General features: G+C 52.5%; 1 protein-coding gene across 1 annotated transcript; it reads right to left on the bottom strand.

The window, feature by feature from the left end:
• Nucleotides 1-1443: 1443 nt before the first annotated feature.
• LOC123689774 lies at nt 1444-16529 on the bottom strand. Its single transcript, XM_045631254.1, has 2 exons — nt 15600-16529; nt 1444-2890 (listed from the first exon to the last, which is right to left on the bottom strand). The coding sequence occupies exons 1-2, from the start codon at nt 16453-16455 to the stop codon at nt 1545-1547; spliced, it is 2202 nt and encodes a 733-aa protein (XP_045487210.1). The 5' UTR covers nt 16456-16529; the 3' UTR covers nt 1444-1544.
• Between the last annotated feature and the right edge of the window lie 545 nt (nt 16530-17074).

Below are 17074 nucleotides of genomic sequence, written 5' to 3'. Positions count from 1 at the left end.
TGCCACCCTCATCCAACAATACGATTGGGCGGTAAGCAGAAGGGGATGTTTCGATTTTTCCGGGCTTCTTTAGCAGCACTAATTTCCCAGTCTTCCAGGCGGAGGGAAACTCTCCCTTCTGCATGATTTGCGTCAACAAACTGCAGAACCTCCACGCCAATTCTTCGTCCTTAAGGGCGAGAGCCCACACCTTGCCATGAATGCCATCAGGGCCTGGAGCTGTGTTTTTAGCGGCGACCTTTGCCAATGCTGCTTCTAATTCTTCAGGCGTCACGCGTATTGACTCTTCGCTTGGAATCGAGTACGGATGCGCTGGGGTAGGTGTACGCCCATTCCCACGTGGAAACAGGGTGGATACCACCGAGTCAAGAAGCGAAGGTTGCATGGTGGACGTCAGTGGCGGCGCCCGGGGTCGCAATTTGCTCATTACAAGTCGAAAGGGGCGGCCCCAGGGATCTTGTTGCAACGTGTTAAGAAACTCATTCCAAGCATTTTCTTTGGACCTTGCTATTGCTACCCTTAGATCCTTTTTTGCAGCTTGATAGTCTACGTATAGCCGTTCCTCTTCATCTTGACTGCGACGTGCTAGCGGTCGGCGCCTGTACCGCGTAAACATCCTCCGCGATCTCACACAGATTGATCGAAGACCAGCTAGTTCGTCAGACCACCAGTAAACTTTATCCCTCGGCCTCAAAATTCGTACGCGTCTCATTGACGCCTCTGATAGGTCTGCTAACGCTTTTGCATGCCACCGAACTTCACTTTCTATATCAGCATTAGTGCGGCTGGAACACCAGGACTTAACTATTGTCGCCTCTTCGAACACGACTCTATCCAACGACCTCAGCGACCATTTAGGGCCGATTTCAGACGGAATGAGACTCTGCTCAGCCGATCTAGCAGACGACAATGGAGGGATACGGAATTGGATGTATCTATGGTCCGACAGTGTTTCTACCTTTGTCATAACCTCCCAATCTTCAACGCGACGAGCAAGACAGGAACTCGCAAAAGTGACATCAACGATGGAGCCTCCCGCTCTGCGTACGCACGTGTGCTCGGAGCCTTTATTTAATACTGTCAAATTGTACATTGCGGCCCATCGTAACAAGGCCTGTCCTCGTCCACGGTCATCCAGCGTCCCCCACGCAGTCGACTTTGCGTTGAAGTCACCGGCGACAATTACCTCGTGGGGTCGGGCCCAATCTACCAGTGAGCCTATCTCGACTAAAAACCGCTCGAACTCGGCGAGTGTCTTGTTGGGTGAAAAGTAGGCGCTTATTACTACCAGATTCTCCGAGACTCGGACGGCGACACACCCGCGACCCTTTAGGTGCGGTCCCGCAAGTGCCATCTGGTCCCCGTCGAGTATAACGGCTGCGAGGCCTTCCGTATCCACAATCCAATTTGAAGCGGTCCTCAGCTCTGAGATATATGGTTCTGACACCATTGCAACATTAATGGACCACTGTGCCATGCTTTGTGTCAGAAGATCCTGGGCATTGGCACAGTGGTTGAGGTTACATTGGAGGAACCGTACCGTGCTAGGCATTTACGATTTTATCTGTAAGCATTGCTGCCCCGTCCGGTGGGGCGGACCCGGTCGAAACCATGTTGTGCCGCGGCGTCTCTCTTCTAGCAACTTTGGCGCTAGGGGCCGGACATTTAGCGCTCCCTAGCCGATGGTCTGCCTTTCGGCCCGCTTCCGTGCAAAGGACGCACACGGGTTTGCCCTCGCAAGTCGCGGCCCGGTGGCCTGGTTGTGCGCAGCGGTAGCAGAGATTGCTACGATCAGCGCCAAACGTGCACCGGCTGGCTACGTGCCCACTTTGAAGGCACCGGTAGCACCTAATTTCCTTGCGTTCCAGTAAGGTTACCCTTGCTGCGACCCAGCCTATGAGTAGTCGTCCCTCGGTGATTTTCTTGGCCGCAAGAATTGGACACCGAACCCAGGCTCCAAACAATCCAGTTCTGTCTGGCCGAACCTCACTCACTATTACTTGTTCGCGGTTGCAGCCCCCAATCTCCGCTATCGCCTTTTTGATATCGTCCGACGTTACAGAGTCATCGAGGCCGGCCACTCGTACCTCGGCACACTTCTCCGGCCTCGACACGCTCACCCCGCTAGCATAGATTTCTTTCAGTTTACTAGCAAGGACATCGGCCTTGTCTCCACTGCGTGATCCGGGTAGCTCTAGTATCACCGCTCCCGTCGCCGCCCGCTTAAATTTGACGGCTTCTATGCCCAAATCACTTAGTTTAATTTTTTCCTTTGCCTCCCGTAATACAGAGGCGTAGGTCTGTTCTTTTTCGGTGATTGTAAGCACAACGGCCGTGGATCTCGGGGCTCTCAGCTTTGCTCGTGGCCGTTGAGTAGTCGTAGCCGCGGGCTTTACGATGGCAGCGGTTGGGGTATTCTTGGCCTGTTTACGCTTACTTTGCACTGTTATCCACTCTTGCTCGCAGTTTGCCTCTGGGTTGCTCTGGGTTGGTGGGATCTGCGCACTTACTGCATCGGGTGCATTGTTAGCATCAGGTGCCCGCAGCTTCTTTCCTTTCCTAGATTTTCTCTTCTCCCCTATCGAGTGTTCTTCTATGCTCTTTGTCGTAGAGTCCTCAATTGGAATCGGATCCGCGGCTAATGGTGGCCGAATTTTCGGTTCCGCATTTAATCGAGGCTCCAGGTTTGCGAGTCTCGCGCTAAGACATTCGCCCATTTGCCTCATTAAACGACCTTCCAGCTCGGCTAAGAGTTGTGGTAGCTGCGAAGATGGTGAAGAAGTCCGTAATGGCTCTTTATGCACCGGTTTCCTTGAGCACTCTTGTATCAGGGTTCTCAACTCAGCCATTTCTTTTTGAAGTGCTTCCACCTGTCCACGAAGTCTCTCATTTTCGTTCCGGAGTCATTTTTTCCTATGGCAGTAATGGCCTCAACTTCACGGTCTCCTGTGCTGTTATTTGGACTCAATATGGGTAGTGGAGTTCGCACCAGCATAACTCTACAATCTTTGAGTGGGACGGGCGTACTCCGGTTAGACATCTCGCCTCCGTCCCTTGTATTCTCCTTCACATCACCACATCCTACCACTCTTCTCTCCTCATCCTTCTCTTCCTCATGAGTTTTGCCCCCCCCCAGAGTACGGTGGGGCTGAGCCATGGCATCGCCATGGGTGGGATTTAACCCACCTGGGGTAGTTAAACGTGTATTCGAACTCATGCTTGCTTTTATTTGACCAGGGGCCGCTCCCCTGTGGCCCTCTTTAAGACCCATGTACCGCAGCCGAGTGCCCGAGCTGTAGCGAGTCCTCGCCGTCACTCCGGAGGGAACCGGGGACGCGTTTTTTTTTTTTTGTTTTTTGGCGCTAGGCATTGACCTGCCCGTCAACGACCTCAATTCCTCATAGAGGGGATTAGGTGTCCGACGCCACGCTCATCAGCGCCGAACGTTAGGGGATTTTTGTATCAAGGTTTCCTTCCTCTTGTTGCCCAATAAGGCCTCTCCTTCAATTGAACACAGAACAATCACAAGCTGAAGAGTATTCGAGCGTTCGCCGCTATACGCTGACTATATCGCCAAAAGGTATATCCAATAATTGCCGGTTCCGCTGGCTATCCATCGTTCCACTGCACTTTGGCCCAAGAAGACAACAACAACACCAGATTTAATATTAGTTCTCCCGAGATTATTGTTTGCACCCCGCAAGTTCGCGTGGCATGTAGCTACACCGCATCTAGCACGTTTCTTAGAAAAGAAAGAGTCGAGAGCAGATGAGGCCCAGAGTCAAGTACGCAGTAGCGCTATGAAGCAGACCCCCTCCCTGGCCGCCTCCGGCACACTCCAAAGAACACCAATCGGGAACGTCGAATAAGTAAAAGTCCCTCAGTTTCACCTTTGAGATCAAATGATCTCTCCAGCTTGCTAAGGGCTCACGGAAAACTTTTCCGCTGGGCGCTGATGCCCTCTCCAGAGACTAGCCTTCGAAGTGAAGGCCAGCCTATACCTCCTTATTTGCTTCCCCTTTACGACGGCATTGCTGCAATCGTTCCAGGTACTAAGCCCCCCCGGCACGACAAGCCTAGGAGCCGCGGGTAAATTCGTCCGCGGAGGGGGGGAACCTAACCTAACCTAACCTAACCTAACCTAACCTAACCTTTTTTTTTTTTTTTTTTTTTTTCCTGGGGAAACCCGATTACGGGCGCCCGCGCCTGGGCAAGTTGTTAAGTGGCGCGGGGAGTGTGGGGGTCAAGGCCGTAAAATACGATGACCCCATACCCACTAAAACCACCAGGGCCCACTGTTCGCTATTAGACGAGGGCGGGTAACAGCTAGGCCTTTTCACCGCGCCCCGTCTAGCGACTGCCGCTTTCGCGACTCTCTGTTACTCTCTCGATACCACACTAGTAATAAGCCCTTTGTTTTTTTTTTTTTTTTTTTTTTTTTTTTTTTTTTTTTTTTTTTCCCCTCCCTTTTACTCCTTTTGTTTTTTTTTTTTGTTAATAATTTTTTTCTTTTTTTTTTTTTTTCTTTTTCTAATTTTTTTTCCCTTTTTTTGTTAATTTTTTTTTTTTTTTTTTTTTTTTTTTTTTTTTTTTTTTTTTTTTTTTTTTTTAACATTCTCGGGCTCTCTCCGCTTCCTCCTTGAGCCGCATCACCACGCCACAGAATCTTGTTAGGACGGTCCACTTGTCAAGGTCGTCCACCGCCTTCTTAATAACTTCAGGCAAGCCCAGGTCCGTCCCGAAGGCCGCAACCAGGTGGCGCCTCTCCTCCGCCCACGCCGGACAAGCCGCTAGAGTGTGCGCGGCATCATCGTTATCCCCTTGGCAGTGGTGGCACGCAGGGGTCGGTTCCCGTCTGATGCGGTGGAGGTATTTGCCAAAACAGCCATGGCCTGTTATGACCTGCACCAGACGAAAGGATAACGGGCCGCGCTTCTTCTCCAACCACTTGCTTAGGACGGGCAATATGGCACTTATTGTATATCCGCCCATCTCTGCCCTGTCTAAGTCGGTTCTCCAGTCTTGTATCACGCGCTGGCAGGCATCCAGGCGCCAGGAGCGTATGGTCTCTGTGTCCGGTTCTCTCCCTGCTTCACGCGTATCAGCCCTGCGCCAATAGACGTCTGCCAGAGCGGTAGCCTCGAGGTGCCAGGGCGCGGAACCTGCGATCAAACACACGGCATCGTATGACACCGTGCGGTACGCTCGCGCAACCTTAATCGTCATTAGTTTTTGATAACGCCTCAGAAGCTGCTTGTTCTTGCGGGACAGCTTATCAGCCCATATTGGGCACCCGTACATAGCTTGCGACTTGACGACGCCGGAGTAGAGTCGACGACACCCCTCGCTCGGCCCGCCTAGATTTGGCATAATCCGGCTAAGAGCCATTGCAGTGGCGGTGAGCTTCGGGGCAAGTGCCGCAAAATGTGCTCTAAACGTCCACCGGGAATCTAGTACTAGGCCCAGATATTTCAGGGATTTTCCTACCCCGATGGACACTCCCGCAACGACGATGTGCGCACCCGCTGGAGGCGCTCGCCCCGGGCCGTGAAAACAGATCGCTTCGGACTTCTCCAGCGCGACACGCAGCCCGAGGTGTCTTATCTGCGCTACGACTTGAGCTACCCCAGCAGTTACGCGACGGCTCGCCTCGACGTAGGAACTAGCAGATGCCACAACCAAGGTATCGTCGGCGTAACAAATGACCCTAACACCTATAGACAGAGATGTCTTAATGATGCAATTGTAGCCTATATTCCAAAGCAGGGGCCCCAGAACGGACCCTTGAGGTACACCACATGTGACTCGGTAGCTTCTCCAAGAATCCCTACCCGGGAACACAATTTTACGATCGCACAGGTACGATTCTACTAGCCTCTGGAGATATAACGGTATCCCATGATGTACTAAGCCTCGCAGAACAGCCTCGTGAGGAATGGTGTTGAAGGCGTTGGCGATGTCAAGGGACACCGCCAGTACAACTCCACCCTGCTCCGTGGTCTCCTCGCTGATTTCTCGCACCTCTGCGATTGCGTCCACAGTAGACCGCGACCGCCGGAAGCCAAACTGAGCACTGTGCAGATCTGGTCCGATGGTTTCTAGATGTCTATTTATTCTTTTAGCCATGATCCGCTCCAAGATTTTGCCACCCTCATCCAACAATACGATTGGGCGGTAAGCAGAAGGGGATGTTTCGATTTTTCCGGGCTTCTTTAGCAGCACTAATTTCCCAGTCTTCCAGGCGGAGGGAAACTCTCCCTTCTGCATGATTTGCGTCAACAAACTGCAGAACCTCCACGCCAATTCTTCGTCCTTAAGGGCGAGAGCCCACACCTTGCCATGAATGCCATCAGGGCCTGGAGCTGTGTTTTTAGCGGCGACCTTTGCCAATGCTGCTTCTAATTCTTCAGGCGTCACGCGTATTGACTCTTCGCTTGGAATCGAGTACGGATGCGCTGGGGTAGGTGTACGCCCATTCCCACGTGGAAACAGGGTGGATACCACCGAGTCAAGAAGCGAAGGTTGCATGGTGGACGTCAGTGGCGGCGCCCGGGGTCGCAATTTGCTCATTACAAGTCGAAAGGGGCGGCCCCAGGGATCTTGTTGCAACGTGTTAAGAAACTCATTCCAAGCATTTTCTTTGGACCTTGCTATTGCTACCCTTAGATCCTTTTTTGCAGCTTGGTAGTCTACGTATAGCCGTTCCTCTTCATCTTGACTGCGACGTGCTAGCGGTCGGCGCCTGTACCGCGTAAACATCCTCCGCGATCTCACACAGATTGATCGAAGACCAGCTAGTTCGTCAGACCACCAGTAAACTTTATCCCTCGGCCTCAAGATTCGTACGCGTCTCATTGACGCCTCTGATAGGTCTGCTAACGCTTTTGCATGCCACCGAACTTCACTTTCTATATCAGCATTAGTGCGGCTGGAACACCAGGACTTAACTATTGTCGCCTCTTCGAACACGACTCTATCCAACGACCTCAGCGACCATTTAGGGCCGATTTCAGACGGAATGAGACTCTGCTCAGCCGATCTAGCAGACGACAATGGAGGGATACGGAATTGGATGTATCTATGGTCCGACAGTGTTTCTACCTTTGTCATAACCTCCCAATCTTCAACGCGACGAGCAAGACAGGAACTCGCAAAAGTGACATCAACGATGGAGCCTCCCGCTCTGCGTACGCACGTGTGCTCGGAGCCTTTATTTAATACTGTCAAATTGTACATTGCGGCCCATCGTAACAAGGCCTGTCCTCGTCCACGGTCATCCAGCGTCCCCCACGCAGTCGACTTTGCGTTGAAGTCACCGGCGACAACTACCTCGTGGGGTCGGGCCCAATCTACCAGTGAGCCTATCTCGACTAAAAACCGCTCGAACTCGGCGAGTGTCTTGTTGGGTGAAAAGTAGGCGCTTATTACTACCAGATTCTCCGAGACTCGGACGGCGACACACCCGCGACCCTTTAGGTGCGGTCCCGCAAGTGTCATCTGGTCCCCGTCGAGTATAACGGCTGCGAGGCCTTCCGTATCCACAATCCAATTTGAAGCGGTCCTCAGCTCTGAGATATATGGTTCTGACACCATTGCAACATTAATGGACCACTGTGCCATGCTTTGTGTCAGAAGATCCTGGGCGTTGGCACAGTGGTTGAGGTTACATTGGAGGAACCGTACCGTGCTAGGCATTTACGATTTTATCTGTAAGCATTGCTGCCCCGTCCGGTGGGGCGGACCCGGTCGGAACCATGTTGTGCCGCGGCGTCTCTCTTCTAGCAACTTTGGCGCTAGGGGCCGGACATTTAGCGCTCCCTAGCCGATGGTCTGCCTTTCGGCCCGCTTCCGTGCAAAGGACGCACACGGGTTTGCCCTCGCAAGTCGCGGCCCGGTGGCCTGGTTGTGCGCAGCGGTAGCAGAGATTGCTACGATCAGCGCCAAACGTGCACCGGCTCGCTACGTGCCCGCTTTGAAGGCACCGGTAGCACCTAATTTCCTTGCGTTCCAGTAAGGTTACCCTTGCTGCGACCCAGCCTATGAGTAGTCGTCCCTCGGTGATTTTCTTGGCCGCAAGAATTGGACACCGAACCCAGGCTCCAAACAATCCAGTTCTGTCTGGCCGAACCTCACTCACTATTACTTGTTCGCGGTTGCAGCCCCCAATCTCCGCTATCGCCTTTTTGATATCGTCCGACGTTACAGAGTCATCGAGGCCAGCCACTCGTACCTCGGTACACTTCTCCGGCCTCGACACGCTCACCCCGCTAGCATAGATTTCTTTCAGTTTACTAGCAAGGGCATCGGCCTTGTCTCCACTGCGTGATCCGGGTAGCTCTAATATCACCGCTCCCGTCGCCGCCCGCTTAAATTTGACGGCTTCTATGCCCAAATCACTTAGTTTAATTTTTTCCTTTGCCTCCCGTAATACAGAGGCGTAGGTCTGTTCTTTTTCGGTGATTGTAAGCACAACGGCCGTGGATTTCGGGGCTCTCAGCTTTGCTCGTGGCCGTTGAGTAGTCGTAGCCGCGGGCTTTACGATGCCAGCGGTTGGGGTATTCTTGGCCTGTTTACGCTTACTTTGCACTGTTATCCACTCTTGCTCGCAGTTTGCCTCTGGGTTGCTCTGGGTTGGTGGGATCTGCGCACTTGCTGCATCGGGTGCATTGTTAGCATCAGGTGCCCGCAGCTTCTTTCCTTTCCTAGATTTTCTCTTCTCCCCTATCGAGTGTTCTTCTATGCTCTTTGTCGTAGAGTCCTCAATTGGAATCGGATCCGCGGCTAATGGTGGCCGAATTTTCGGTTCCGCATTTAATCGAGGCTCCAGGTTTGCGAGTCTCGCGCTAAGACATTCGCCCATTTGCCTCATTAAACGACCTTCCAGCTCGGCTAAGAGTTGTGGTAGCTGCGAAGATGGTGAAGAAGTCCGTAATGGCTCTTTATGCACCGGTTTCCTTGAGCACTCTTGTATCAGGGTTCTCAACTCAGCCATTTCTTTTTGAAGTGCTTCCACCTGTCCACGAAGTCTCTCATTTTCGCTCCGGAGCGCCCTCGTTTCCTCGCTGACTGTACGGTCAGCTAGCTCTTCGGCGTCTCTACGGATCGAGGTTACCGCCTGTTTTAGCGCTGAGACAAAAGTGCCCTTCAGGTTACTCGAGTGTCGAGCGACTTTATCCACTGCAGCGAGGCTGGCCTCAATCCTCACCTTTGGATCAGCGTGACGTTCGGTTTGCGCTGTGTTTCCAGTTTTTGTTGGGGGACTGGGGGTCGCCTCTAGTAATTCTGCTTCAACCCTCCTCTCCCGTTCTACTCGTTGGAGTTTACTTAATGCAGCCCGCGACTTTCTCGTCGAGTGAGGGGTTCCAGCGTCGCTAGAGCTGCATTCTTCCTTCCTTCTTTTCCGACGAAAAAATCGCGCCGGTCGCCCTTGTACATGTGGTGAGTTGATGGAGGTAAACGATACGTCAGCGCTGAGCATCTCACAGCTCGTCTCCAGGCTGGCCTCCATCACTTGTCGTCCGACATTTTTTCCTATGGCAGTAATGGCCTCAACTTCACGGTCTCCTGTGCTGTTATTTGGACTCAATATGGGTAGTGGAGTTCGCACCAACATAACTCTACAATCTTTGAGTGGGACGGGCGTACTCCGGTTAGACATCTCGCCTCCGTCCCTTGTATTCTCCTTCACATCACCACATCCTACCACTCTTCTCTCCTCATCCTTCTCTTCCTCATGAGTTTTGCCCCCCCCCAGAGTACGGTGGGGCTGAGCCATGGCATCGCCATGGGTGGGATTTAACCCACCTGGGGTAGTTAAACGTGTATTCGAACTCATGCTTGCTTTTATTTGACCAGGGGCCGCTCCCCTGTGGCCCTCTTTAAGACCCATGTACCGCAGCCGAGTGCCCGAGCTGTAGCGAGTCCTCGCCGTCACTCCGGAGGGAACCGGGGACGCGTTTTTTTTTTTTTTTTTTTTTTTTTGGCGCTAGGCATTGACCTGCCCGTCAACGACCTCAATTCCTCATAGAGGGGATTAGGTGTCCGACGCCACGCTCATCAGCGCCGAACGTTAGGGGATTTTTGTATCAAGGTTTCCTTCCTCTTGTTGCCCAATAAGGCCTCTCCTTCAATTGAACACAGAACAATCACAAGCTGAAGAGAATTCGAGCGTTCGCCGCCATACGCTGAATATATCGCCAAAAGGTATATCCAATAATTGCCGGTTCCGCCGGCTATCCATCGTTCCACTGCACTTTGGCCCAAGAGCACAACAACAACACCAGATTTAATATTGGTTCTCCCGAGATTATTGTTTGCACCCCGTAAGTTCGCGTGGCATGAAGCTACACCGCATCTAGCACGTTTCTTAGAAAAGAAAGAGTCGAGAGCAGATGAGGCCCGGAGTCAAGTACGCAGTAGCGCTATGAAGCAGACCCCTTCCCTGGCCGCCTCCGGCACACTCAAAAGAACACCAGTCGGGAACGTCGATTAAGTAAAAGTCCCTCAGTTTCACCTTTGAGATCAAATGATCTCTCCAGCTTGCTAAGGGCTCACGGAAATCTTTCCGCTGGGCGCTGATGCCCTCTCCAGAGACTAGCCTTCGAAGTGAAGGCCAGCCTTTACCTCCTTATTTGCTTCCCCTTTACGACGGCATTGCTGCAGTCGTTCCAGGTACTAAGCCCCCCCGGCACGACAAGCCTAGGAGCCGCGGGTAAATTCGTCCGCGGAGGGGGGGAACCTAACCTAACCTAACCTAACCTTTTTTTTTTTTTTTTTTACCTGGGGAAACCCGATTACGGGCGCCCGCGCCTGGGCAAGTTGTTAAGTGGCGCGGGGAGTGTGGGGGTCAAGGCCGTAAAATACGATGACCCCATACCCACTAAAACCACCAGGGCCCACTGTTCGCTATTAGACGAGGGCGGGTAACAGCTAGGCCTTTTCACCGCGCCCCGTCTAGCGACTGCCGCTTTCGCGACTCTCTGTTACTCTCTCGATACCACACTAGTAATAAGCCCTTTGTTTTTTTTTTTTTTTTTTTTTTATTTTTTTCCCTCCCTTTTACTCCTTTTGTTTTTTTTGTTAATTTTTTTTTTTCTTTTTTTTTTTTTTTTTTTTTTTCTTATTTTTTTCCCTTTTTTTGTTAATATATTTTTTTTTTTTTTTTTTTTTTTTTTTTAACATTCTCGGGCTCTCTCCGCTTCCTCCTTGAGCCGCATCACCACGCCACAGAATCTTGTTAGGACGGTCCACTTGTCAAGGTCGTCCACCGCCTTCTTAATAACTTCAGGCAAGCCCAGGTCCGTCCCGAAGGCCGCAACCAGGTGGCGCCTCTCCTCCGCCCACGCCGGACAAGCCGCTAGAGTGTGCGCGGCATCATCGTTATCCCCTTGGCAGTGGTGGCACGCAGGGGTCGGTTCCCGTCTGATGCGGTGGAGGTATTTGCCAAAACAGCCATGGCCTGTTATGACCTGCACCAGACGAAAGGATAACGGGCCGCGCTTCTTCTCCAACCACTTGCTTAGGACGGGCAATATGGCACTTATTGTATATCCGCCCATCTCTGCCCTGTCTAAGTCGGTTCTCCAGTCTTGTATCACGCGCTGGCAGGCATCCAGGCGCCAGGAGCGTATGGTCTCTGTGTCCGGTTCTCTCCTTGCTTCACGCGTATCAGCCCTGCGCCAATAGACGTCTGCCAGAGCGGTAGCCTCGAGGTGCCAGGGCGCGGAACCTGCGATCAAACACACGGCATCGTATGACACCGTGCGGTACGCTCGCGCAACCTTAATCGTCATTAGTTTTTGATAACGCCTCAGAAGCTGCTTGTTCTTGCGGGACAGCTTATCAGCCCATATTGGGCACCCGTACATAGCTTGCGACTTGACGACGCCGGAGTAGAGTCGACGACACCCCTCGTTCGGCCCGCCTAGATTTGGCATAATCCGGCTAAGAGCCATTGCAGTGGCGGTGAGCTTCGGGGCAAGTGCCGCAAAATGTGCTCTAAACGTCCACCGGGAATCTAGTACTAGGCCCAGATATTTCAGGGATTTTCCTACCTCGATGGACACTCCCGCAACGACGATGTGCGCACCCGCTGGAGGCGCTCGCCCCGGGCCGTGAAAACAGATCGCTTCGGACTTCTCCAGCGCGACACGCAGCCCGAGGTGTCTTATCTGCGCTACGACTTGAGCTACCCCAGCAGTTACGCGACGGCTCGCCTCGACGTAGGAACTAGCAGATGCCACAACCAAGGTATCGTCGGCGTAACAAATGACCCTAACACCTATAGACAGAGATGTCTTAATGATGCAATTGTAGCCTATATTCCAAAGCAGGGGCCCCAGAACGGACCCTTGAGGTACACCACATGTGACTCGGTAGCTTCTCCAAGAATCCCTACCCGGGAACACAATTTTACGATCGCACAGGTACGATTCTACTAGCCTCTGGAGATATAACGGTATCCCATGATGTACTAAGCCTCGCAGAACAGCCTCGTGAGGAATGGTGTTGAAGGCGTTGGCGATGTCAAGGGACACCGCCAGTACAACTCCACCCTGCTCCGTGGTCTCCTCGCTGATTTCTCGCACCTCTGCGATTGCGTCCACAGTAGACCGCGACCGCCGGAAGCCAAACTGAGCACTGTGCAGATCTGGTCCGATGGTTTCTAGATGTCTATTTATTCTTTTAGCCATGATCCGCTCCAAGATTTTGCCACCCTCATCCAACAATACGATTGGGCGGTAAGCAGAAGGGGATGTTTCGATTTTTCCGGGCTTCTTTAGCAGCACTAATTTCCCAGTCTTCCAGGCGGAGGGAAACTCTCCCTTCTGCATGATTTGCGTCAACAAACTGCAGAACCTCCACGCCAATTCTTCGTCCTTAAGGGCGAGAGCCCACACCTTGCCATGAATGCCATCAGGGCCTGGAGCTGTGTTTTTAGCGGCGACCTTTGCCAATGCTGCTTCTAATTCTTCAGGCGTCACGCGTATTGACTCTTCGCTTGGAATCGAGTACGGATGCGCTGGGGTAGGTGTACGCCCATTCCCACGTGGAAACAGGGTGGATACCACCGAGTCAAGAAGCGAAGGTTGCATGGTGGACGTCAGTGGCGGCGCCCGGGGTCGCAATTTGCTCATTACAAGTCGAAAGGGGCGGCCCCAGGGATCTTGTTGCAACGTGTTAAGAAACTCATTCCAAGCATTTTCTTTGGACCTTGCTATTGCTACCCTTAGATCCTTTTTTGCAGCTTGGTAGTCTACGTATAGCCGTTCCTCTTCATCTTGACTGCGACGTGCTAGCGGTCGGCGCCTGTACCGCGTAAACATCCTCCGCGATCTCACACAGATTGATCGAAGACCAGCTAGTTCGTCAGACCACCAGTAAACTTTATCCCTCGGCCTCAAGATTCGTACGCGTCTCATTGACGCCTCTGATAGGTCTGCTAACGCTTTTGCATGCCACCGAACTTCACTTTCTATATCAGCATTAGTGCGGCTGGAACACCAGGACTTAACTATTGTCGCCTCTTCGAACACGACTCTATCCAACGACCTCAGCGACCATTTAGGGCCGATTTCAGACGGAATGAGACTCTGCTCAGCCGATCTAGCAGACGACAATGGAGGGATACGGAATTGGATGTATCTATGGTCCGACAGTGTTTCTACCTTTGTCATAACCTCCCAATCTTCAACGCGACGAGCAAGACAGGAACTCGCAAAAGTGACATCAACGATGGAGCCTCCCGCTCTGCGTACGCACGTGTGCTCGGAGCCTTTATTTAATACTGTCAAATTGTACATTGCGGCCCATCGTAACAAGGCCTGTCCTCGTCCACGGTCATCCAGCGTCCCCCACGCAGTCGACTTTGCGTTGAAGTCACCGGCGACAATTACCTCGTGGGGTCGGGCCCAGTCTACCAGTGAGCCTATCTCGACTAAAAACCGCTCGAACTCGGCGAGTGTCTTGTTGGGTGAAAAGTAGGCGCTTATTACTACCAGATTCTCCGAGACTCGGACGGCGACACACCCGCGACCCTTTAGGTGCGGTCCCGCAAGTGCCATCTGGTCCCCGTCGAGTATAACGGCTGCGAGGCCTTCCGTATCCACAATCCAATTTGAAGCGGTCCTCAGCTCTGAGATATATGGTTCTGACACCATTGCAACATTAATGGACCACTGTGCCATGCTTTGTGTCAGAAGATCCTGGGCATTGGCACAGTGGTTGAGGTTACATTGGAGGAACCGTACCGTGCTAGGCATTTACGATTATATCTGTAAGCATTGCTTCCCCGTCCGGTGGGGCGGACCCGGTCGGAACCATGTTGTGCCGCGGCGTCTCTCTTCTAGCAACTTTGGCGCTAGGGGCCGGACATTTAGCGCTCCCTAGCCGATGGTCTGCCTTTCGGCCCGCTTCCGTGCAAAGGACGCACACGGGTTTGCCCTCGCAAGTCGCGGCCCGGTGGCCTGGTTGTGCGCAGCGGTAGCAGAGATTGCTACGATCAGCGCCAAACGTGCACCGGCTCGCTACGTGCCCGCTTTGAAGGCACCGGTAGCACCTAATTTCCTTGCGTTCCAGTAAGGTTACTCTTGCTGTGACCCAGCCTATTAGTAGTCGTCCCTCGGTGATTTTCTTGGCCGCAAGAATTGGACACCGAACCCAGGCTCCAAACAATCCAGTTCTGTCTGGCCGAACCTCACTCACTATTACTTGTTCGCGGTTGCAGCCCCCAATCTCCGCTATCGCCTTTTTGATATCGTCCGACGTTACAGAGTCATCGAGGCCAGCCACTCGTACCTCGGCACACTTCTCCGGCCTCGACACACTCACTCCGCTAGCATAGATTTCTTTCAGTTTACTGGCAAGGGCATCAGCCTTGTCTCCACTGCGTGATCCGGGTAGCTCTAGTATCACCGCTCCCGTCGCCGCCCGCTTAAATTTGATGGCTTCTATGCCCAGATCACTTAGTTTAATTTTTTCCTTTGCCTCCCGTAGTACAGAGGCGTAGGTCTGTTCTTTTTCGGTGATTGTAAGCACAACGGCCGTGGATCTCGGGGCTCTCAGCTTTGCTCGCGGCCGTTGAGTAGACGTAGCCGCGGGCTTTACGATGCCAGCGGTTGGGGTATTCTTGGCCTGTTTACGCTTACTTTGCACTGTTTTCCACTCTTGCTCGCAGTTTGCCTCTGGGTTGCTCTGGGTTGGTGGGATCTGCGCACTTACTGCATCGGGTGCATTGTTAGCATCAGGTGCCCGCAGCTTCTTTCCTTTCCTAGATTTTCTCTTCTCCCCTATCGAGTGTTCTTCTATGCTCTTTGTCGTAGAGTCCTCAATTGGAATCGGATCCGCGGCTAATGGTGGCCGAATTTTCGGTTCCGCATTTAATCGAGGCTCCAGGTTTGCGAGTCTCGCGCTAAGACATTCGCCCATTTGTCTCATTAAACGACCTTCCAGCTCGGCTAAGAGTTGTGGTAGCTGCGAAGATGGTGAAGAAGTCCGTAATGGCTCTTTATGCACCGGTTTCCTGGAGCACTCTTGTATCAGGGTTCTCAACTCAGCCATTTCTTTTTGAAGTGCTTCCACCTGTCCACGAAGTCTCTCATTTTCGCTCCGGAGCGCCCTCGTTTCCTCGCTGACTGTACGGTCAGCTAGCTCTTCGGCGTCTCTACGGATCGAGGTTACCGCCTGTTTTAGCGCTGAGACAAAAGTGCCCTTCAGGTTACTCGAGTGTCGGGCGACTTTATCCACTGCAGCGAGGCTGGCCTCAATCCTCACCTTTGGATCAGCGTGACGTTCGGTTTGCGCTGTGCTTCCAGTTTTTGTTGGGGGACTGGGGGTCGCCTCTAGTAGTTCTGCTTCAACCCTCTTCTCCCGTTCTACTCGTTGGAGTTTACTTAATGCAGCCCGCGACTTTCTCGTCGAGTGAGGGGTTCCAGCGTCGCTAGAGCTGCATTCTTCCTTCCTTCTTTTCCGACGAAAAAATCGCGCCGGTCGCCCTTGTACATGTGGTGAGTTGATGGAGGTAAACGATACGTCAGCGCTGAGCATCTCACAGCTCGTCTCCAGGCTGGCCTCCATCACTTGTCGTCCGACATTTTTTCCTATAGCAGTAATGGCCTCAACTTCACGGTCTCCTGTGCTGTTATTTGGACTCAATATGGGTAGTGGAGTTCGCACCAACATAACTCTACAATCTTTGAGTGGGACGGGCGTACTCCGGTTAGACATCTCGCCTCCGTCCCTTGTATTCTCCTTCACATCACCACATCCTACCACTCTTCTCTCCTCATCCTTCTCTTCCTCATGAGTTTTGCCCCCCCCCAGAGTACGGTGGGGCTGAGCCATGGCATCGCCATGGGTGGGATTTAACCCACCTGGGGTAGTTAAACGTGTATTCGAACTCATGCTTGCTTTTATTTGACCAGGGGCCGCTCCCCTGTGGCCCTCTTTAAGACCCATGTACCGCAGCCGAGTGCCCGAGCTGTAGCGAGTCCTCGCCGTCACTCCGGAGGGAACCGGGGACGCGTCTTTTTTTATTTTTTGGCGCTAGGCATTGACCTGCCCGTCAACGACCTCAATTCCTCATAGAGGGGATTAGGTGTCCGACGCCACGCTCATCAGCGCCGAACGTTAGGGGATTTTTGTATCAAGGTTTCCTTCCTCTTGTTGCCCAATAAGGCCTCTCCTTCAATTGAACACAGAACAATCACAAGCTGAAGAGTATTCGAGCGTTCGCCGCCATACGCTGATTATATCGCCAAAAGGTATATCCAATAATTGCCGGTTCCGCCGGCTATCCATCGTTCCACTGCACTTTGGCCCAAGAACACAACAACAACACCAGATTTAATATTGGTTCTCCCGAGATTATTGTTTGCACCCCGTAAGTTCGCGTGGCATGAAGCTACACCGCATCTAGCACGTTTCTTAGAAAAGAAAGAGTCGAGAGCAGATGAGGCCCGGAGTCAAGTACGCAGTAGCGCTATGAAGCAGACCCCTTCCCTGGCCGCCTCCGGCACACTCAAAAGAACACCAGTCGGGAACGTCGATTAAGTAAAAGTCCCTCAGTTTCACCTTT

Source organism: Pieris rapae, chromosome 15 (assembly GCF_905147795.1).
Source record: "Pieris rapae chromosome 15, ilPieRapa1.1, whole genome shotgun sequence".
NCBI lineage: Eukaryota > Metazoa > Arthropoda > Insecta > Lepidoptera > Pieridae > Pieris > Pieris rapae.
This window is presented reverse-complemented; position numbering and strand designations above follow the sequence as displayed.